This window comes from Lipophrys pholis (assembly GCF_963383615.2).
Source record: "Lipophrys pholis genome assembly, chromosome: 17".
In the NCBI taxonomy this organism is placed as follows: domain Eukaryota; kingdom Metazoa; phylum Chordata; class Actinopteri; order Blenniiformes; family Blenniidae; genus Lipophrys; species Lipophrys pholis.
This window is the reverse complement of record NC_137643.1, coordinates 7,474,585-7,497,778: the sequence shown is the minus strand read 5'-3', so window position 1 is coordinate 7,497,778 and position 23,194 is coordinate 7,474,585. Positions and strand designations below refer to the sequence as shown.

General features: G+C 44.4%; 1 protein-coding gene across 2 annotated transcripts; it reads left to right on the top strand.

Annotated features, from left to right (window-relative positions):
- The first annotated feature begins 3,199 nt into the window (after positions 1-3,199).
- On the top strand, positions 3,200-19,201 carry chrna11 (cholinergic receptor, nicotinic, alpha 11). 2 transcript variants are annotated; one of them, XM_080484126.1, is made up of 10 exons: positions 3,200-3,541; positions 5,587-5,726; positions 6,101-6,145; positions 6,905-7,014; positions 7,094-7,173; positions 9,707-9,874; positions 9,964-10,158; positions 14,176-14,262; positions 16,942-17,051; positions 18,459-19,201. In XM_080484126.1, the coding sequence occupies exons 1-10, from the start codon at positions 3,490-3,492 to the stop codon at positions 19,188-19,190; spliced, it is 1,719 nt and encodes a 572-aa protein (XP_080340252.1). In that variant the 5' UTR covers positions 3,200-3,489; the 3' UTR covers positions 19,191-19,201. The 2 variants fall into 2 exon arrangements, with proteins under 2 accessions (XP_080340252.1, XP_080340251.1); XM_080484125.1 differs by having other exon boundaries at positions 3,216-3,541; positions 5,587-5,794.
- Positions 19,202-23,194: the final 3,993 nt, after the last annotated feature.

The window sequence follows — 23,194 nt, the reverse complement described above, 5'->3', positions numbered from 1 at the left end:
TTCTCCCACACATTAGCAGCTACTTAAATGGAGACGGCATGTATTGCCACCTCAGGGGTGGATTAGAAAGTTGAGAGTTGGAGTTCAGAAGGTTTTCTCCAGTGATAAATTATTCTCATCCACTTCCTTTGAAGAGTCACTGCAAGTTCTAGCAACCAATTTGCGACTCCAATAAATGTTGAGATTTTTTTGTACAAGAGTGGACTTTACTACATTGTATGACGGTGTAGTGGTGAGCGCCGTTTGCTCACAGAATACATGGGATCGATTGACTTTACACAACTTAATGACATTAGATAAATAAATGAACTCTATGATATCTAATTTCCACAGCAGGTTTTGGTATTTACTTGCTTAGTTTCACATGAACACTGGAAACAATTGGAAGACCATCAGCATCTATCTGGACTTCAATAATTAACTCGTGTAGTTTGGTTTCAATCAATGGAGGTTCCAATAAATCGCTGCTCCAGTTCAAGAAATATTGACATATAAACTCAGATAAAGCCTTCGGTGAGCGGCTTTAGATTCCCCACATGTGTGCGTATGAATAATGTGAATGGCAGATTTTCAAAAGGTAAAAGAAAACAAAAAAAAAAGATAACTTTGATTTCATGCTCATACATTTCAAGCTGCTACAGAGAAACTAAACTGCATTGCGCGCTGTTTGATTTCACATCATGTCCACTTTTGTCCCACCGCTCCAGAGCTTACATCTAATTGTCTATTAGTAGAGAATTGCATCTGCTCAGTTCCATTCAAGACCCATCCACAAAATAAGCCCCTCTCACCAGACATCACAGCATGTGCTTGGTTTTGTCGATAAGTAAAGGGGACGTGTCAGCGTAGGAGCAGGCCGACTCCAATCAGCAGAGTAATTAAAAACACACAGCAAAGCGCTGCAGAGCACAGCAGCCCCGATGGCTGCACTGTCAGGGACAGTGTTCAGCATTTAGCACCGAGCGGGGCGAGCACTAGTCACGCCAGGTCAACATGATGGCCGTCTCGGCCTCAGCTGCGCAATCAGCATCACAATTAGGAACTTCCACCCGTCCATCTTCAGTACGGCTGGATTCAACTTCAGGTTCACAACTTCTGGAGCTGATCCCAAACCGACTCTGGGCTGAGGAAGGATTCACTCTGACAGGCCGCCAGTCCATCACAGGTCGAACACAGAGAGACAGACACACTCATGTTGACACCAACCGGCGATTTAGTGCAACCAGTTTGCAGAAAATGCAAGTTTTTTGACTGTGGGAAGAATTTATTACGTTCTTATTGAACTAGGTCGGTCAATTGAAAACCAGATTTAATTTGGAAAAAGCAGATTCAAAAACAGTAAGTACATGAAGAAAAGCATAAAAGTAAATAATCATACAATATGTCGTTGCAACCCGAAATTAGATAAGATGGAATAGAAGACAAAAATAAAACATATGAATGCCAAAAAAAAAGACTCCCTATTCCTGTGAGTCCATAGCAGTAACCATCCACATCCCCTGAAAATTACCAACATTCTTTTAAAAAAAAAAAATTAAGATAAACAGCAGATGTTCAGGAAATGACCTGTGGTGCAATATCATTGTCCAGATGATGCTCGCAATTCTTGTTTTCCTCCTCCAGCTCTCATCATCATTAATTCACAGTGTGCTCATTGTTTTCACTCATCTGCTGGCATTGTTTCCTAATTAGACTCGACTTTATAGCACTGACTCTCATCATCTTCTCGTGCCATTTAGCCCACTTTCTTTCTTGTTAATTAACAAGAAGGCCTGCCAGGGCCGCCGAGCTGCAGTTTGGAAAACAAACCAGCAGATGTCACCCACGCCTCAGTGCCCCCAATGTGAATTTTGATGAAGCGTAATGAATTTAGGTTTTTTGGGCTCATTGTCAAGCTGGTGCATAACAGCGCCACAAGCTTTACTCGCTTGATTATAATTTATTTTTTTCCTCCTTCATGAGATGAACTCAAAGTCAATTTGGCACACATTTACGCAGCAACGTTGGATGCATGCATCGCGTGCAGCAACAGGATGCTGCTGCTGTGATGATACATTGCGTCCTCGCTCCTCCACGCGCCGTGCACGTGCAGCCTTCCCCCGCGCTCACCGGTGACTCGGCCATCCTTCTTCCTCCTGCCTCGAGGGCCGCTTCAGCGTCCTCCGCGTGCAGCCGAGCGTGAACCGGCAGCCCCGGAGCGCCGCGGCGGTGTGACAGGCAGCCCGGGAGGGAGAGGGGTAATTCCGAAGGGCAGTAGAAGTAATAGGGTAATCTATTATACCGTCCAACTCTTTTCTTGCCCCCTCCTCCTCCTCCTCCTCCTCCTCCCTCCTCTCAGTCCTTCAGTTTCTCGCTGCCTCTGCCCTTGCATCAGCACTTCATGCGGCGGAATGAGAAGTCGAGTTTAACTATGCACATTTCCGTGGCCCTCCTGCCGAGCCCAGCACTTTCTCAATTAAACCGGAGTCCATCTGCCCCGCTGATTCAAAGCTGCGCCTCCCGCTGCGCGAGGGAAGAGGGGGGGGGGGGGGGGGGGGGGGGGGGGGGGGGCACCTTCACCGTGCGCGCGCGCACGCACTCACACGCACGCTTTCCAGGCCAGCAGTGCGTGACCACAGCCACTGTGCTGTGTTATCATATGTGAAAAGCAACTGTCGTATATTTGTCACACATGTTGAGCAGCCACATGGCGCACACGGGAGCCGCAGGGGGATTATGTGGAGGGAAGATGGCGCAACGAGACAATTTATAAAGAGGCAAATTTGCTCAAACTTTAAGAGATATTGTGGCCATCTAATTGGATTAAGAGGATTATTTTTGAATAGTTTGTATATTATTATGCACATATGGATCATATATAAAGCATTTTCACCTATCTACCCCTTCCCCATCCATCCATCCATCCATCCAGCGTCTATACTGCTTTATCCAACTCAGGGGACATTTCCCTTTAAACTTCTTCAGTCAGTTCTCCATTAGAGTTAAGATCCTTTAAAACCACTGCTTCTTTTGACTTTAATAAGGTCAACTCATGGCAATAGACCAATTACAACCTCTTCTGGACCATCTCCCTCCGCTCTGTCGACCCTCTCACCCCCATCACTGACATTGTTTTCTACTCTCCATTTTGGTCCCACCTCCCAGAGAGACAGAGGCAGCGGAAGAGGGAGAGAGAGAGAGAGAGAGAGAGAGAGAGAGAGAGAGAGAGAGAGAGAGAGAGAGAGAGAGAGAGAGAGCTCACAGCCAGCATCTCCTCCTCTTCCTCCTCTCCCGGCTCCCCTCTCTCCCACCACACGCTCTCACACTCCTTCCCTCTCATGCCGACTGGATGCAGACCAGAGGATTTCCAGCAGCTTCCTGAGTCTGTGCTCCCTCTCCTCTCTCTATCCCCTCCACCCCCTCCTCCACCCCCTCCTCCACCCCCTCCTCCTCCTCCTGTAACATCTGGAGCTTCACCTCTTCTGCCTCTTCTTTTCCTCCTCCACCAGGATGTGGCACTCGGTGGCTCTGCTCCTCTCTGGATTCTCGGCTCTGATCCACGGTGAGTCCGCTCGCATCTCTCTCGCTCTTCCAGTCTGTTTTTTTATTTTTTTTTTCAGGAATCTGATTGAAGTAGCGTTACGGGAATGTAGGGGTTCAGAAAACTGGAGTCGCTGCTGCTGATGCCTGATCCGTGAAGTGTGCACAGGAATAAGTAGAGAGGGAAAAAGACTCCAGTCGGAGAAAAGTGAGGATCTGGCTCACCTGTTTGCAAGCCTGTTTACATCCCTGCATTTCTAGTACCGAGTTGTTATTTTTGGGACACACGTTTGTTTGACCCAGGGGTTGGATGCTTGATTTGACATCAGCAAGACACACTGTCGAAAGACAATCTCAGCACTTCACTGCCTTTCCCCCCCTCATTCAAGCCTCGTTTTCCCCACATCAAAACCGGTGCACGTCAGGGGACGTCGCTCCACACATGGTGGCAGATCAGTCAAATTGCACGTATGGATCGGCTCTTCCATCTTGCCTCCCTGCTGTGGACGTGTTGATGCAGCCGAGCTGACGGGGCTGCGAGCAGTACAAGCTGCAGCTGAGTGTAGAAGGCTGACAGCGAATGGCAGAGCGGGTGAACTTTCCCTGCGGGCAGAGGCACCAGCAGCAAAATCGTGTTCACCCGGTTTGTTTGTTGTCAGGAGGAGTTTTTAGACCAGAGAGTGGAAGACATAAAAAGACACGAGAAGATAGAGAGCAAAAGTTTCAGACTGTATTTTTTTGGGGGGGGAGGGATTTTAAAGTCAAAAACATCCTCAGTTTCTTCTTTGCCTTGAAGGAAACAGGTTCAGCTCACTGTGCCTTCATGAACCCTGTTATTGCTGTTTCACACTCAGAATAGGTTCGTAGTGTTTCTTCTCCGGGCTGCATGTCATTTCCCCAAAGATTGAGTGTTATTTTCAACACCAAGACATGATTTCTAACGGCTGAACTAAGAAATCTGCCATTTCTGAGCAATATTTTACAACCTCTATTCGCATTTCAGCATGACATAAAGATTTAAAAACCTCCAGATCTTGGTCAGAATAAAAATTCAGCATGTCTGGATGAAGCTTGCCTCTGTGTTGGTGGAGTTACCGTCTGTCCATGAATGTCTCTATACAACATTTGATATGTACCTTTGAGTGTTTCAAATCAACCCAATTACGCAGTCATTAGTGCCAATTATGTACTGATAATGTTTCCCACTCGTTCTAATTAGATTCTCTTCACTGAGCGTTCACTGCACTCTGTGTGAATCTTCCTCTAAATCAGTGATGATGTGAGGGTGGGCTTCCCCTGGAAACTCTACAGCAGCAAGGAATATCTGGGGGTCAGGGGGCCTTTTAATTAGTTTTTTCAAATGGTAATTTCTTAAAAAAATTGTGATCAAAGGGAATCATGAATGAAGGAAATGCGTGGAGAGAAGAGAAAAAGGAATTATTTTATTAAATGACATTGTTAAATGTAATTTTTTGTTGGAGGTTTGGGACTTAACTGGAATTATAAAATTAACTACAGTCCCAAAGTGTAACATTGACTACAGTTGCAGACTATATGTGAAGACTAGCAGCCCTATTATTACCAATGGATCTCAACAGAAATGAACAAGAATGCCATATAATGTGTAGAATTCAACAAAAAAAGGGCAACTTGGTGTAACAGAAAGCCTCCATCCCGCCTCATACACGGTCAGTGTCAAGAGAAGCATAGCTAATGGTGATAACGGATAAGATTTGCTTTCAAATTTCAGGTAATTTCATCATTAAATCCAGTATTTTGCACCCTTTCCCCTGTGTGTTTTCATAAGTCATGTTCTTCAGGATGTAGCAAAAAATGAGAGAGTGCAGTTCCTCGGGGGCAAAATCTTTTGCTTTCATCAGCAACATTTATTTCCACAAACATCCATCCTGTCAATTAATTCCTTAAGTTTTTTGTAAAATGTTTTCCTTGACTACTGGTGTGTTTTTTTTTCTTCATTTAAATCAGTGCTGCAGTGTAACTAAGTGGTTTACTCTGAAATCTGGCAGGTTTTCCACAGACCTGAGTGACGTCTTTCTGCCCCCTCAGTGTCGTTGCAGGGCCCCCACCAAAGGAACCTGCTGAAAAACCTCTTGAAGGACTACAACCGGATGGAGCGGCCGGTGGGCAACGACTCCCACAGCCTCACCGTGGTCTTTTCCCTCAGTTTGATACAGATCATGGACGTGGTAGGTGTCCACAGCCACCGCTGTTCACCACCCACCAGATGGATGAACGATGGCGTGAGGCAAAATATGTATGTCTAAAATACAAATCTATTAGGGATTTTTAATGCAGCTTTTCTTCTTGGAAAACACATGTTTCATAAATAATTGATGCATAAACGATTAAAAAAGCAACATGAGCGAAAGCATTTCGGTGATAATTGTGGTGATCATACCAATGATCTTTTATCAGAATTGGGAATTCATTTGAAAAGTTGGAGGTGTAACGTTTAACCCAGATGCAAAGTCATGTTCAAATCCCTTCCTCTTAATTTACAGACCATTGATTTCTGCAGAAACGCAGTGTGCTTAAAAAACATTTGACTCGTGTTTTGCAGGATGAGAAGAACCAGGTCTTAACCTCCAATATGTGGCTGCGGATGGTAAGGACTGGAGAGTGTTTGGAGTGACCATGAACTCTCTGCTATTCACTCATTCGCTCATGCTTTCGATGAAGCGGTCGACAGTGTCTGCAACATGTGGATTAAAGTCATGACCTGCACTCCTTGAATCTGATGATAATATCTGTCAGTTTGAGAGGAAAGCGGAGTTAAAAGCTCAGCATCCTTTGGAAATAGAAAAGCGGTATTTCTTTAAATATGATTTATATCTTTAGTAATACATGCCAGCTGAGGAGCACTGGGGAATTGAGATGAAGCCGCTTACCTTTAGCCTGTGAGGACACAGACTGCATGTGTGTGTGTGTGTGTGTGTGTGTGTGTGTGTGTTTGTGTCGAGGGTCAAAGCTGTGTGCATTTATTTAGTAACTGCTGCAGTTTTAAACACTTCATCAGTGTTGTCGCATTCCTTCACAATCACAGTTATAACAATATTGGCACCGTCACCGACATTTTCATTAATTTCGTCAGTCATTATCTGCACTGCACTATCATTATCTTAGAAGTAAAAGTAAATAAAGCAGTTGTAAATGATAGCTAATGGGGGAAAAAAAACCTTCATTTAATTACTTTCGGCTGGCATTTAGAAGCTGATCCTCGCTAACAGCCAGAGGAACGTCCCTTTAAATCTCGGAACAGAGACACCTTTTCATCCTATCATTTTGTTCTCTTGTGCTTCAGTGTTGCTCATAAAGTCCCTGCAGCTCTGCTTTTAATAATGAAGCCATGCCATATGCATTACAGAGTTGGTTTGATCACTATCTCCAGTGGAACCAGAGCGACCATCCCGGGGTAAAAAACCTTCGCTTCACTACAGATCAGATCTGGACTCCAGACATCCTGCTCTACAACAGGTACAACTAACACCTGAACACACACTTCTCACACAGATGCGCCACTGATGCCACTCCCCCCCCCCCTGTCCTTCCTCAGTGCAGATGACGACTTTGACTCCACGTTTAAGACCAACGTGCTGGTGAACTCCAGCGGATATGCCGAGTATATGCCTCCAGGTGAGCCTCCTCCTCTTCCTCATCTCTCTTTTCTATCATTCATGATCCTTCTCTCTCGTGCCCCTGTCTCCCTTCATATCACCTCCTCATTTCCCCAAGGTGCAGCGCCAGCATCTCATTCCGCAGCCTGGGCATGCCTTGCCTGTTTGTACACTTGACATTAATATTTTATCAGAATGAAACTGCATCCCTGGTTAGTTGCTGGTTCCAGATTCCCAGAGCCGAGAGTAACGCCTATAAATAGGAGTCACCCGCTTCCTCTCGGCTTCCTCTCTTAACCCAAATGCACGATTCACACCAGCCTGTGAAAGTAATGACTCCCGTGGGTTTCCACAGGTCTTTACTTTGTACTTTCTCAGTCTTTTCTTTATACACAAGATTACAGAAGTCGGAGACTGAATCCCCCGTGTTGATAAGGGTTGAAGTGATATGGCCCTCTGAAGTGAAAGTCAAGGACTGTGAGCTCAGAAAACAACACTCTCTAAATTCTGCTCAGCAGTCATGTTTATTAATAAGCTGCTGCTGAATGCACACACAGCTGATGAGCCTGTGACTTGGATTCGAGTCAATTAGAGGAAGAACAAAAAAGATGGAGCTCCGGTTTGATACAATAAACGGAGGAGAGGTTCGACTCATGATGAAAAGAGTGAAAAGAGGGCAGGGGAGACTGCAAAATAGGGGGAATAATGAGGGAAACAGGAGTAAAAGGAAAGGAATGAGTCACAAAAGCCAAGCTGTGATTCCTTAGGTCTGGTTATTGTCTATAAACAGAAGGCAACAAGTCTGTGGGTGGTAGGCACGAAGCAGGGGCTTGACATTCGGTAAATAATTCATATGTGGAGGATCCCAGGTGTCTGCTGCATACTATCATGATGGGTCTTGCTGCTGAGGCGAAGGCGTTATGTTGTTACGTTTGAGTTAATGGCAAAACAGAAGATAAGGTGGAACGGGTTTTAGCTCATATCAGAATTGAGCGACGTTTACGACAAGGTAATCTTCTCTCTTGGCTTAGTAATGCCTTCTTGCAAAGCCATTTTCACAATGATGGAGTTTTATTTTGGGAGCCGTGAGCTCGAGATTGTTCCAAAGGTGCAGGAAAAAAAGAAAAAAAAGAAAAAAGAATTCAGGTGTCTTATAGGAGAGTGTTGCTCCGAGGTTTCTGGATAACTTTCAGAGGCGGGTTACAAAAATATACGATGCATGAAGGTGCACAGCGTTGGTGAGTGCAAAGGTAGAGAGAAGTGCTTTTACATAATCAGTGTCATTTAAGGTTCCGTGCCTCAGGAGCTCATAAGTGGAGTAATTATAAAGACATCAACCTCATGAAGGGAAAAACAAGAGCTTGGCGTTAGTGAGTGACTTTCCAACAGGGAGAAGTGAATAAAAGGAACATTTACTGGTGTTTCTTAATATGGTGCTTTAAAACAGGCATTCAACCTGCGAACCTCAATACTTTTCTCCAAACACTGCTCTCGTTTAACTTTGAAGGCTGATTTGCGTGTCAGCAGGCTCATAATGAAAGTCTTTGAGGGCTGTGAGGCTTCACTGGCATTTCAGTTCTGTGTGTGTGTGTGTGCGTGCGTGCGTGCGTGCGTGCCTGCGTGCGTGCGTGCGTGTATTTCGATGGTCTTTGATTCATTTATTTCAGCAATTACTTTAAAGGCTGCAGTTTGCCAGTGATCACTGTGAAGATCATTGTGATTCTTTGTGTGTGTGTGTGTGTGTGTGTGTGTGTGTGTGTGTGTGTGTGTGTGTGTGTGTGTGTGTGTGTGTGTGTGTGTGTGTGTGTGTGTGTGTGTGTGTGTGTGCGCGTGTGTGTTCGTTCTCATGATTTTGTGCCTACGTGTGCCCAATACCAAGCACATTTATTTTGCATGATAAAAGTGGTAATCTGATTACCACAACTGTGCACAATGTCATTTTTTCAGTGTCACTGTTGATGTTTTCCTCTCTTGCTGTGGCTGAAAGCTGCGTCTGCAGGCACGGTGCGTCTGCAGGCACGGTGCGTCTGCAGGCACGGTGCGTCTGCAGGCACGGTGCGTCTGAAGGCACGGTGCGTCTGCAGGCACGGTGCGTCTGCAGGCATGGTGCGGCAGCGGCGCTTGTTTTGCAGAAGTATCCGAGACCTTTGAGTGACGATGCAGGCTGCCAAGTTTTTCATAGACATTTCTTAAATGGGAGGTTGTGTCTAATCTAGTTTCTGCTTTCTTCAGCTGCCAAACTCAATTTCAAACGCTTCACTGTAGACCTGCGCAGTGTTCATGAAAATCCACTTGCAGTGTACAGTCTTGGGTGTGATGCAGCACTTATTGCACCATTCGTGGATAAAAAAAACTAAACAGAGAAGGTTGAGATAAGGTTTGAAATGAATGAATGATTCAGAAAAGTGGCTTGACATCCAAGACAGACCCTGCATAGCAAGTGATCCTCTGACACATCTTTGCCAGGCCACCTCAAGGGGTCAATATCGCAATCTAATCAAAAGATGACGCAGCTTTGGCTCTCTGACGCCTGTCCTTTTGTTCTCCCTCAGGAATCTTCATGAGCACGTGCAATGTGGACGTCCGCTGGTTTCCCTTCGACATCCAGAAATGTGAGCTGAAGTTTGGCTCCTGGACATACGACGGCTGGCTGCTGGACCTCCAGATGAACGACGCCGACATTTCGGGCTACATGCCCAACGGAGAGTGGGACCTCATCGGTGAGTAGGAGGTAAAGTCTCCTGTGTCGCCTCGCCAAAAGCATCAAGTCTTGGAGTGAATGTTGAGTTCGCTGCCCGCGGTCTTTCAGGTGTTCCCGGCACCAGAAATGAAGTCTTTTATGACTGCTGTAAGGAGCCTTACCTGGATGTGACGTTTATCATCACGATCCGCCGGCGGACGCTCTACTACGCCCTGAACCTGCTCATCCCCTGCGTGCTGCTGTCTTCTATGACCCTGCTCATCTTTGTGCTGCCAGCTGATTCTGGGGAGAAGATCTCACTGGGTGAGTGGATCAGACACGGCTACGACAGAGGAAACTGTACGTCTCATTTTGAAGTACATCTCGGATTCCAGCTTCATGAAATTGCAGACACCAAGTACTGAGTGGTCTGCTGAGACGGGACGGAAAATCGTAGGAATGTTTATTCACCTTACTATACTTGAACAGAGAAGTCCTATTTTTATTTTTCAAATCAATTTCACCCGACAACTCCAGTTCCAAATAGTTGGGACAATGTGTATTTTGTAATATTTATCGAGTCATAATTTTCACAATAGAGCACATAAGACATGCATCACATTTCAAAATAAGGGATCCTATGTTCCGTGAAAAATATTTGCTCATTTTGAATCATGTGGCAGCAACACATCTCAAAAAAAGGTGGAGATGGAGGAGTCGCCTCCTTTATTGTATTGCACACACAACCTCCTTCTGAAACAGTTTGGTGATTTTTCAATGTTTCTTTTTTTTCTGTGATGGTCCACCCATAGATGACATTTATATACTGTTTCTGCTTACAGTTTAGATGTCCCAACCTTGAGTTGGTGTTATAAATGAATATAACAGCACCACATAGAAAAAAGAGATATACTGTATATCCCTGCTTTGTTTAGGAATCAGAGCATTTGTGGCACACAAATAGGCAGAGCAGGCGAAACAGGAACACTTGACCTTAGTTTACAAGCAATACATTAAATAGATTCTACTGAATGTGATGTCTCAGACAGAGGAGCACTTAAAGCAATATAACTGAAAGGTATCGAGACAGCGTTCACAATGGCGGGAGCGGCATCCACCTTAAGAGAGGTGCTTGAAGTCTTCAGCCTGAATGAAAACGTCTGCAGAAACGTCCTTGATGAGGCCGCTTTTTAATGTTTGTAATCCAAGTATGAATACATCTCGTATTTCTGCCCATAGCATCTCTAAATTGAAGCGGATGCATTTGTAAGAGATGAATGTGAGTACTTGTACCTCCTCCGCTGCGCCACAAAATGCAGCTAAATCCAGGCCTACTGCACAATATTTCAGTTTTTCCTCCACTTAGTCGCTGAGCTATGAGCCGAGATGTACAAGGACAACCAGACAAGACAGAAAATAAAGAAATTGTGAGCCAGCAGACACGAATGTAGGCACAGAAGAAAAAACAACAACCCTGCTGTGCATTTGTTTGAAGGAAAGATGTTGGGGAGCGATCAAAGATTCACACAACGAAGGTAAACAGAAACTTAGCTTGAAGAAATCTCAATAGGCCACTTTTACTACAAAGACAAAATGTATGAAAGAAGGCAGCGACTGCAGAACGTCCCTCTGCTCATTTGTGTCTGCGGATGTTTACATTTCTCCTGCAAATGTCTTTGAAAGGTGCTTTTTTTTTTTTTTTTTCCTTTGCTTTTAAAAGAGGAGTTTATGATAATTTTGTCCCCCTCAACATTCAACCTGCCCACGAAGTGCCAGAAAACAACAACAACAACAATCTTCAACCTGAGTGCTCTTATCGTTCTTTAGTTGTGACGATATCCTGCAGAGAATGTTCCGTTAACGACGGGAAGAAAAGACGGGGGAGAAAGGAGGAGTGGCGCCGGAGACTACAGGGGGGCATCGAACAGGGAGAAATGAAGGGGAGCTCAGAGAGGAGAGGGATTACAGGATAAAATAGAAAGATGAGAAATGCGAGGAGGAGGAAACAGGGAGCGATGGGGTGTGGGAAGGTAGGAAGGAAAAAAAAGATAACAGACAGGAGAAAATAAAGTGTATGAGATGAGCGAGGAGAGGGAGGACTGATGAGGAGGAGAAGATGGGAGACATCCAAGTCACAATACAATAGGCAGAGAGAGATAGAGTGAGAGAGCGAGAGAGCGAGAGAGAGAGGGAGAGAGAGAGAGAGAGAGAGAGAGAGAGAGAGAGAGAGAGAGAGAGAGAGAGAGAGAGAGAGAGAGAGGGAGCGCTCACAGCCAGCATCTCCTCCTCTCCCTTTATTTTAATATGCTTCAGGCTGTTTGGAGATAAATGTCGTTCTCCCCATCAGGACTTTAAAGAGCTGAAGAAGTTAGAAGTGTTGGACAGAACCTTAATTTAGTTTGTTGAGTTTAGTTCTTTCACATTTCCTCAAATGTAGGAATTACATTCTTTTTTTTTCCAACTGCGGAAGACCATTTCTGAAGGTTGTCATATAAAACTGAAAAAAGAAGGAAATGTGTGTTTGGTCAGGCTGACTCTGTCGTGTAACAATGCTGCTTGAGAATACGTCTCATTCTTTTGAAAAGCCTGTTTTTACATCCGTTTTGTGGGAATGGCAGCAGCGCCGAGTATGTAAGTGAGTAATGAGGCAAAGCTTTTCTGCTGTTTGTGTGTGACACAACACATGGCGACAGTATGTGTGTCCCATGACGGACTGTCCACCTGTCCAGGATAGACATTGACTTTGCCTTTTGGATGGATGAAGCCCACACATAAGCCTGCAGCAGATTTGGTTGGTAGAGAAGATTTGGTATCTGTTTTTATGGGCTAAACTCACATCTTAGTTACAAATCTGGTGTTAATTTAAAAAAAAAACAAGCTTCCCACTATAAGATTTATTAGTTACAGTCTAGGAATAATCTACCAAAAGCAACCTTACATTTTGTGCTTTGTTGATGTGTATGAATTGTTACAGCGTCTTTGTCGATATCCATCTTTTAAAAGCAGTGTGACTAGTGTTGATAATACTTGTAAGAAGTACTTCACTGGTTTAACAAGCGACTCATGGACTAATAACAAATACGAGCATTGATCTGTGGAGCGACGGTTATGGTATGGTGGGATACAATCTCCTTCACGATCAATATGGTGCGGCGGAGTTAAAATCAAAACAAACAGGATAATTACTTCACATCAGATTTAAAAAAAAAAATCAGTCAGTTTTCTATTCTCGGGTCTGGAACATCTTGTATTCTGTGAAATCATCTAATCATATTTTTCTTTTTATCATTTTCCATTTTTCCAAAGACCATGAACAGACAGCTTCAGTAAAGACTGCCAGTACGTGGAGTAAAATATGGTAATTAACTGTAACCACAATGTGTACCTTCATTGTTACACTGACGAGTCCAATCACTCACCAGATACAGCGCTGAATATGAATCAATGCTCGAGCGTCTTTAGCAAATCCCTTTTGATTCAGGCCCGAGTGGGAGGGGGATCGGAGGGAAGCCATTGTCAACGCATATCGTCGACTTCAATACAAGACGCATTACACAGCATTTTTCCAAAGGGAGAGAGAGAGAGAGAGAGAGAGAGAGAGAGAGGGAGAGAGAGAGAGAGAGAGAGAGAGAGAAGAAAAAAGAAGCCAAGTCTTATACACACAGCCAATTAACCTATTGATGTAATTAAGTTGGAGAATTGATTAGTGGGAGAGAGCTTACACACACTGCCTTCCAGGAATTTACTCTGTCACTGCGCTTGATGGAGGTGACACAGGGACCCGGAGGCGGCCTCTGGGGTTAGAGTAGCATGCTCCGAAAGGGAATAACTGTCATTTTTGTTCAAAAGCGACATAAAATAGGCCGTTTTAATTTTGCTAATATCCTTAAAGAGCGTACACATTTTATCTGGAGGTGTGCCGGTTTAATCGATGCTTCTGAATGAGGACCGTTTATGCCAGCGCAGCACTCCTTAAATTTGAGTCTGTTGGTGAAGTGAGACAGACGAGGCAGATAAATGAAGACGGAGCTGGAATCAGAGCAGGAGGGTGTGAGAGGTGTGCGTGTTTACACGGCTTTAAAAAATGGTCATTGGCCGCGCGCGAGGGCTTTTTGCTGGAGAGGTACAGCATGTCAAAAAGTAATTTCCCGTATGAGGGTCGGCCTCTCATTTACATAAATCGAAAGCCGATGTCGTCCTGAGTGTGACCATTTATCAAAATACCAAACACACTAATGTAGTTTCTTACAAAGAGGCACTCAGGGGAGGAGACTAAACCGCAATATTGACTGCTTAACATAATGTAGTTAAAGACCCATCTATCTATCTGTGTTTCCGCAGGTATCACCGTCTTGCTGTCTCTCACTGTTTTCATGTTGCTGGTGGCAGAGATCATGCCGGCCACGTCCGACTCCGTCCCTCTCATAGGTAAGTGAAATCCAGCCGTTAATACGAATTAGACAAAATACGCTGCACTGAATTTCCATCTCACATTGCCTCTCGTGTTTTGGTTGTGAGTGGATTTCAGGAGAACGGTACGGTGAGGTAGTGGATTGTACTGCTGCCTCACATTTGGAATATTTGGTTGTTTTGTGTGGTTACTTGCCGTTTGTTCTCTGGCTCTGCCTTTCAACTAATCTAAATTTCGATAGGCTTTTATCTCAGCAGTCTTGCCTGCCTCTTGAATGGGTGAAGATAAATATTCTGTTTGATTTGAATCTTTTTCATCCACCGTAGGCGAACCGTTTCCGCATTAAAAGTGCGGAAAAAACACTGCCGGTCAAGGCGGATGGGATTCTGGTGAAAATGGGAGCATGTACACAAAAAGCACATCACAGCGAGTGGAAAATTCGGGCATTTTGTGATGTGACTTTTGTTTGATTTGGCGCAGCGTTTCTGCAAAAATCGAAAAAAAAAGTGAAACATTTTCCAGTGAAAGCAGGTGGGATTTTGGTGAAAATCACAAAATGGAGGGGATTCTAGTCGATACTAGTCAGCAGCAAGCACAGACAAAACTTCATCTGAAATATTCTAGTTCATAGAATCCAATCATCATTAGTATTTAAAAAAATTTTTGAACACAAAACTATGTTTTGTTCCCTATTTTTTCATGAATTCTGACATCTGAGGTGACAGTTTTGTCCGTCTGGACGTAGATGTCAGCGGTCGGTAAAAGATTATGATGTGACACTATTTCTCCAGGAATGTCGGAAGATGTAGAAAGAAGGCAACGCTGACCAGGGTAGGAGTTTATATATCGAACGACCTTCCTGCAACACAAAGAGTGTTACTGATTAGTGGGAGTGTGTGTCGTCCTGCTGTGCCAGCTCATTCATTCACACAGACCCCGTCTCACCTCGGCTGCTGCTACATGTGAAGCCGGCACAAAGGCACAGCTGAGGTGAAACAACAAATGGGGCAGTTTGGTAAAATAAAAAAGAAGATTAAAATTAGATTTCAAATTGGGTTGTAGATGATTATCGTCCATGTTGTTGCACATATAGGAAGTTAAACTAAACAGAACATTTGCACATGATGCAAAATATGTGATTAAATGTAATCATCCAAAGTGGATTCAGGTTTAAATATTTTGCACAGAAGTCGCTCTAATCAGTCTTATTATAGGACAAATAAACAACTTCCTGTTATTACAAATGAGCCAAAAATAAAAGTTTAAGGTGATGTTGAGAATTTCAAAAGAATTAAATTAAACTTCTGGCCATATGAGTGTGCTTGATGAGGTCCGCAAAAGTCAAGACAACATTTCTTGGCAATCCATCAAACAGCTGAAGTATTTGAGGCTGAACTAACGTGGCAGACAGAACTCAGTGCCATTCCCAACAGGGGATTTCTGCAGAGGATTGGAGGCTCTATCCTCCACACGCCACTGCAAGGTGTCAAAGCTGCAGAATGACCCCCCCCCAAAAAACTGTGATAACGGAGTTTATTGAGGCCACCTGCTTGCTTTAAAATTTAATTAGTGTAATTGATTGTGGCCGCACTACTGGAAAGTATGTTTAGTGAGCTGAGACTGCAGCCAGAGACAGATGTACGGCCATCTTTGCTTTAAGACACAACTGGTCATTAAAAATCTTGGAAAAACAAATGCAGTTACAATCATCCGAGCGACGCTTGCAGCATATTTTTTTATGAGAAATAACTCCTCTGATCTCAATCTTTTTAATGGTCCTGCCGACACAATACGCAGTGAGATAAGACGAAAAAAAAAACCCAAAAACCACAAAAAAACAAGCAAGCAGCTGTGAAGGTCAAAAACTCGACCCAAAGAATCGAGCGTTGTCGCTTTCAAGATGTCATATAAGGAGTCAGTAAATATAAAGCATTTTTAAAATGCTCTCAAAGCAATTGTATCACTCAGAAAAATAAGACTTTGTAAATTTTAAAACGATTGGATTGCGCCGTCCACGTCTTTCTCATAATGGTTTGGTCCAAGTGTTTCAGACTGGAGCTAAATCATCTCTAAGAAGCTACTTTGGAAAAAAAAAATAAAGAATCGCTCAAACATGACACTATTATTCACTTCTACATTTCATCACAATAAAATACATTTAACTTCATATCTATATTGCTTTTTCTTCACTTTTTCTATTATTATGACTTACAAAAGCGAATAACTTGTACTTACACTATAATAATCTATGTTTGAATACGATTACAGTAATATTTCTTCATCTTGATGTTATAGCTTCATTACACTCATTTGACCTTGCTGGCAGAACTGCTGAGTCTGAGCCAACAATTAGCCGTGCTGGGAGGTTTTCATTTCTATGTTTCACAACAGAAGCCGCAGTTGCATCTTTTAGCGTTTTGCTTAATTGTCCTCGACACATTTTTCTGTTCATTTTCCTCTACAACAAATAAATGTTTCTAAGAAAGTTAAGGCTTGAATGGAACTTGAATGAAGAGGGCTGCAGCGGAGAGAAAACCCCCAACATGGATGTACGTTTTCAGGAGACCCGTGTGGATTTTGTCTCAGCTATTCATCCTGAAAACATTCGGTCAGACCCTCGCTGGAATAGTAGGAAGTAATCGTGTGCATAGATAGACTCAAAAATAAAATACAGTCCTGCTTTACGTCCCTCCCAGGTCAGTACTTTGCCAGTATAATGATCATCGTTGGGATGTCGGTCATCGCCACCGTGGTGGTTCTGCAGTATCATCACCACGATCCCAACGGAGGAAACATGCCGAAATGGGTAATGCTGAGCCGACACTGTTAATCACCACAAGTCGTCCATTACTGAATACACACTGGTGGTCGTCCTGCCTCATAAATGATGGCCCAGCTTTCCTGCTAATATCTATTCCATCATTAGTGTCATTCTTCTTCAGTATCGTTCTCCATCACAGTTCAATCATTTGTTAGTGCTACCTGCGCTCGCCTTTCTCTCCTTCTTTTTAATTCTCCGACTTCCTCGGCTGTGACTCACCCGGCAGTGTCAGTCTGCCAGAATGTGTTCATCAAATGCTTCACCACAGACTTCGACGGGAGTGCATTTCAAAGAGCTCTGGATATGTAGGCGGATTCGATTTGACTCGTTCCTTCATCTTTTCTTCCTTGCCTGAAGTCGAACGTGAAAAACAAAAAATGCACCAAGTCTGCAAAAGTTTTGTTCATATATATATATATACAAAGAGAAATGTGGATGAAAAAGCTGAAATTACAATTCTTTTTGTATTACTCCTGTAGTTTTTATCAATCACTGAAATCCAAAACGACACTTTTATATGTTTCGTTTAGTGATTTGTGTTTGGATGAGAAAAATTGACGCGCTTGCGGTCGATGCTGTATGTATTGACAAGCTGCAAGGACGTTCTGTTGATGAATTGCCTGTTGAGACAGCCCAGTGGCCAATTAGCAAGCTAATTGATGCAGTTCAGTTGGGGGCATCGAACCAGCACATTTCATAATTGCAGCCTGAACAACAAAAAAAAAAAGAAAACTGCATCAAGAGTAACAGCAGCCGGGACTGCTACCTGGCTAGTAAACATACTCGGTGGGGACTAATTGAGCAGTCATCTGGACATTAGCTCCTCATTAGATGCCAGACGGCCTTCTGGATGCTGCTGGGCTACGATGCCTTTTTCAGGGGACGTGCAGAAAAAGCGATGAGAAGACGAGAAGACTGGAAAAAGGTATAAATTTGTGCCACTTTGTGCGGTTAAGCTTCCCTTTATCTTGAGGCTGCAGTTTACTGAAACATTATTGCGCCCTTATTACAGCCGTGAAATAGTAATCTGATCGTCGATCTTAATAATTTCACAGTTTGAACTTAATGCTGCCTCTGTAAGTATCCTCTCAGTGGGAATCTTGTTAAAGCACAAAATCTTCTTCGCCTCGGGCTGTCCCGGGCGGAGGATCTTACACTTCTGCTCATTCAAGTGCGGTTAGAGTTTGAAGCAAAACACAAGGTTGGAAAACACAAGCAGCATCAGTCCGTTAGAAAACGATGCTATTAGTCCGTCGAAGCTGGAGTTTTATATAGGTCACGATGTGTAGGTGGCTTACAGTGCTGTACAGAGTTCTGATGATTCTCTTTGTTGTCGGAATGTTTTCACGCTGCTTCCCGTCCTTCACTCCGAGCTCGTCTCCGTCTGTCCAGGTGCAGCTCGTTCTGCTCCAGTGGGTGGCGTGGTTCTTGCGTATGAAGCGGCCGGGTGAGAACGACGACCCGGGGCGGCCCCCGTGCGCCCCTCACCTGCGGCGCTGCTCCTCGGGCTCGCAGAGCGGGAGCATCCCCAACCCCACGGACGCCGGCCTCCACCCGCTGCACCCGCAGAGCCTGGCCCCCCTCCAGACGGTGTCCCTCCACGCGGGGCATCCCCACCTCCACGCCCAGTCCAGCGCCAACAACAACGGCAACCTTTTGTACATGGGCTTCCAGAGCATCGAGGAGTCCTCCGTGCTCTCAGAGCCCATCCAGAGGAATAACATCTCCGCGGGACCGCCGCGGGTGGCGGGGAGCCCGCCCCCGCACCTGCCGTCTCAGTTTTGCAGCTCGCCGCCGCCGCCTCCTACCCCGAATGTGGAAACGGTGGGTTGTCCCAGCACCGTGTCCAGTGGCGGGGGGTTTGGAGGCGGAGCGGGAGGGTGCTCGGCCGCGGGGATCGGAGACCCTCAGCTGCAGGCCATCCTGGAGGAGGTGCGCTACATGGCGGACCGTTTCCGGGAGCAGGACGAGACGGAGAGCATGGCCGACCAGTGGAAATTTGCCGGCGCCGTGATTGACCGGCTGTGTCTGGTGGCATTCAGCGTTTTCAACATCATATGCACCATATCAATCCTAATGTCGGCTCCCAACTTCGTGGAGGCTATTTCAAAGGACTTTGTTTGAAAGCAACGCGCAAAAAAAAAAAAAAAAAAAAGACGTGGACAAGCGAGAAGGATTGAATGAAGGGGATTGAATATGGGATAAAGGATGGAGTGGGCCCCGATCCAAGGAAACACAATTTCCAGTGGACTGTAGGCTCTGTGATTTGTGAAAGCAAGGAAATGAGGAATTGGAAAAGAAACAACTCAAAAAGAAATGGTTTTCTTTGCAATGTGATCTGTTTTGTAAGTGAAATATAAGAAAACAGATGAAAAGGCGAAGCCAGAGTAAAGTTAAAATGAGATTAAAGCGAGCAGGGTGCTTTATCAGATTCTTGACAAGGTGAAATGGATTGTTGTGGTTAATTCAAAGACTTTCCTTCCAAATTAAGGGGAAAGAAGATCAGAGGGGGGTAAAGAAAGAGGATTATCCGCCCAATGCAATCTGAAGTAAGAAAGCTCTTAAAGCGAGGGGGAAACCGAGGCAGTGAGAGGGGAAAAGAGACAGGCCGATAAATAGGGACGGAAAAATGAGACGGACATTTGACTGTTCTACTTTCTCGAGAAGTGACGAGAGCCTCCGTCTCTCCCACGTGTTGAGAAAACACAGCTTCATTTCAAGTGATGTGAGGACGAGAGGGCGAGCAGAAGTGAGAGAGAGAGAGAGAGAGAGAGAGTCTTTTCCAAGGACAGACAATAAAAGGGATGGTCATAAAGCAATGAGACGCCATCCCTTGTGACGCGGACAGAGTTTATCGTGGTAAGCGGCTTGATACTTGGATGTACAAAACTGGACCAAAGATCAAGAGCGCTGCAGCACAGAGGAACAGACGAGGATCTCATCTATTATTCAATCGCACCCATCTAATGGCCGTCAAATTGAAAGACCTCGGATAATCTCTAAGACTAATAAGCTTTTAAATGATGAACTCCCTTCTCCAATCGCGAGCCACTTTAAATTTCCGAGGCCTTATCTCTTTGAGACGATTTCCAATCTGCAACAATCAGGGGCGATCTAAAGCTCGTCGGCACCGCGTGTGGCGGCGCGCGGCGCTTATATGGCTCCCCTGCTGAATTACCCGGTCATCAGCGATGCAGTGACCAGCAGCTGCACAATGGTGGAGACCAGAAACAGTGATAACTCATGAAGCAGTAAGTGTATCTGACAGGTCATAATAGACCAATTAATCTCACTGGATTTTATATTGTAGGTCTGATAAGCCAGGTGGAGGTGTTTAAAAGAACCCGAATGACAGAAATAAAAGAGACAAGAGCGTTTACAACACTAAAGTTAATATGGAGAAGAGGCATCCCGTCACATCTGTGTCAGATCCCCGGAGTGGTTTCCAGATTCATGAGTGATTTCACATCCATCACAATGCGAATGAGATTTTAATTCCATGAAATTGAGTCGAGCAGACGAAGGGGCGGTCGGAGGATTTAAGTTTGTTCTGCGACCTTCAGCCTGAGTTCATGTGAGAATCAGCCCCTGGTAAACAAAGTGCGGCCTAAATTAGTTTCGGGATGAGCGAACTGAAGCTCAAGCAACAAATAAATGCCTCTTTGTCTCTGCGTGCAGTTTGAAAGTGTGACAACTCACTTCGACCTGTTTGCTTCTCTTGGCTTACAAAAGTTCAGTTAATAATTGACGGAACAATGAAGCCATATATTAAGTTATTCTCTTCATGTTACATGCAGCAGTTCTCTTTAACATGCGGGGAAGAAACGCAGAATTTTGGAATCTGCCGTAAAATGCGACTCGTCTTACCATAACTGGACACACGTTACAGTTGTGCGACTTTATTCTGGTGCCGAGTGACAAAAAAACAATCGATCATTCACAAGTGTCTGAGATCTCAATTAGTGCTCACTGCTGAGGAAAAGTGGAGTGAAAGAGGAAGCGTTAATGAGGCAGTCATTTTGAACACAGCCAAGATTACAGGAGGATCAGTCATTTAAAAACCTTGAAGCATATAAAAAAGAAAAAAAGGTGCACAGCCTCGAACAACTTCCAACTTCCAGTCGACTGGCACTGCGGAGGCTCATTTATTTTCTATGCGTCTTCAGCTTTTCACGTGGAAACAACTCTGCTGCACAGTCCTTTTACAACAGAAGTTACTTATCGTAAAGTGCACAAACACGTGTCCAGTCGCCACACAACCCCCAGAGTTGGAAAAGGAAGATAAATACTGATAACAGAACAAGTGTTTAATATTTGAACAAACATTCAAACTCTGCGCAGAGATCTGAAGCAGTTTCTCTCAGTTTTCCTGACTGTAATAGGAGACGAGCCTCAGAAACTAAACAGCAGATCTGAGTATTTCTGTATATTTTTGTATTGTTCATATATCACATAGTAAGTACACAGGTTTGGTTATTAGTATTTTCCGACAGTCGTATTTGATTTAATGCTGTATGGCACCATAATATGAAGTCTTACACAAATTACTGAGCTTATGTGCCAGAAAAGTAAAGTACTATGACAGAATCATTGATCTGTTGAGATCTGAGGCTACATTTCTCTCCGTACCTCCACGACTGTTCGCAGCGCTTGAGCGCGTCTCCCTTTAGCGCTTGATGCAGCACCGTTTCACCTCTGCACACGTGTTTTACTTGACAGTGCTGCCATCACAGTGCTTCTCACTGGCCGCCGATCATTAAAGTGATGGCGTCAAACAAATGGATCCACGTCTAGAGGGGGAGTTGTAAACCTGCTGTTCCAGGTCACATTAACTTAATATGTATTTAGAATTTGGCAGCACAAGTCAATTGTTTCGGATGCTGCTGCTGTTGTTTTTGGTCTTTGAGGGGATTTGATGGCAATAAGAAAAATAGAAACCGTTCACGTTTGCATTTACACTCAAATCCAAAAGGATTAAATGTGATTCCTACATTCCTGACCAACAATGTCTGCCTCTTGTGGCAATACATCTGCATTTTCTTACTGTGAACCGCTACACAGAGTGTAGAGACCGTTGTAGAAATTCTTTATATGTGCTCTATAACACTCTTCATCTTCTGTCTGGTCTCTTTTCCCCTTTAAAGTCAAGTCGTCTCGCGGGCAGAAAGTAAACTTCCTGCCAGGGGGTTTGGAGGAGGATGTTCTCCTTCCAGCACATACGGTACTGACACCTCAACACTCACATATGTACAGAAGCATTTCTCATCCTGGAAAATAAAGGATTCTCTTTGTCTTTTCTACCACCTTTGGTGCGACGCGCTTCCCATCTTTCTGTGTTGACAGTGGCTGCTCTGAATGACACTCCCCCCCCCAAAAAAAAAAAGAAAAAGTTGAGAAAAATGACAGCGAGGGGATGAGGAGGAGGTGGAGGAAGAGGAGAGAAAGTGCTGACGCGCACAGAGGGCTGGACAGGGCCTTAATTGATCACTCGTTCAGGAAGGAGAGTAGAGGAGAAGGGGGAGGAAGGGAGAGGGGAGGGTTAATGGAGGAAAGAGGGGGCATACTGGGTAATTCATTGGATTTATGAGGAACAGTGGCAGGGGAAGATGGGTGCTCAGACACGTATAACTCAGTCACAGACATCAAGCGAAAGGCCACCGCACTAAATCACAGCACGAGAGAAAATATAAACTCCAGGAATAAACAGAAATTAGAGACATATTTTTATGCGGCCATAACCCCATCAAGGGAGACTGTGTATGTTTGTGTGTGTGTGGCCTTGAATGTGTCACTCAGTCAGTGTGTCAGACCGACTGAGTAAAGCGTCAGGATTGTATTTATAGTAGTGTGTTAGACCGTATTCAGCCCAGGCAAGGCTCCCTGCTTGATGAGCTAACTCGAGGGGTCGAAAAATGTGCAATGCTGGCAATCTGGCAGCACTTAGATTTACTGTGTTCACTCGGATGAAATAAAAGAAGAGAGGAGAGAGAGAGCGAGACAGAGAGAGAGTGTGTGTGAAGATGCTGTACGTCCAATGGAAGGATGAGTCTCGGGGCTCTTGTATATGCAGAGAATCAATCAGATGCTTGGATTTTTTTTTTCTGACCCGACGCTCATTAAATAAGAGA

What these genes read in the sequence shown, in the direction of transcription:
- chrna11 (XM_080484125.1), top strand. Translation starts at nt 3,318, where the DNA reads ATGCCGACTGGATGCAGACCAGAGGATTTCCAGCAGCTTCCTGAGTCT. An exon ending in GATGGCGTGAGGCAAAATAT is followed by an intron (nt 5,795 to 6,100) that starts GTATGTCTAAAA and finishes CGTGTTTTGCAG; the next exon opens with GATGAGAAGAACCAGGTCTT. An exon ending in CCAATATGTGGCTGCGGATG is followed by an intron (nt 6,146 to 6,904) that starts GTAAGGACTGGA and finishes TATGCATTACAG; the next exon opens with AGTTGGTTTGATCACTATCT.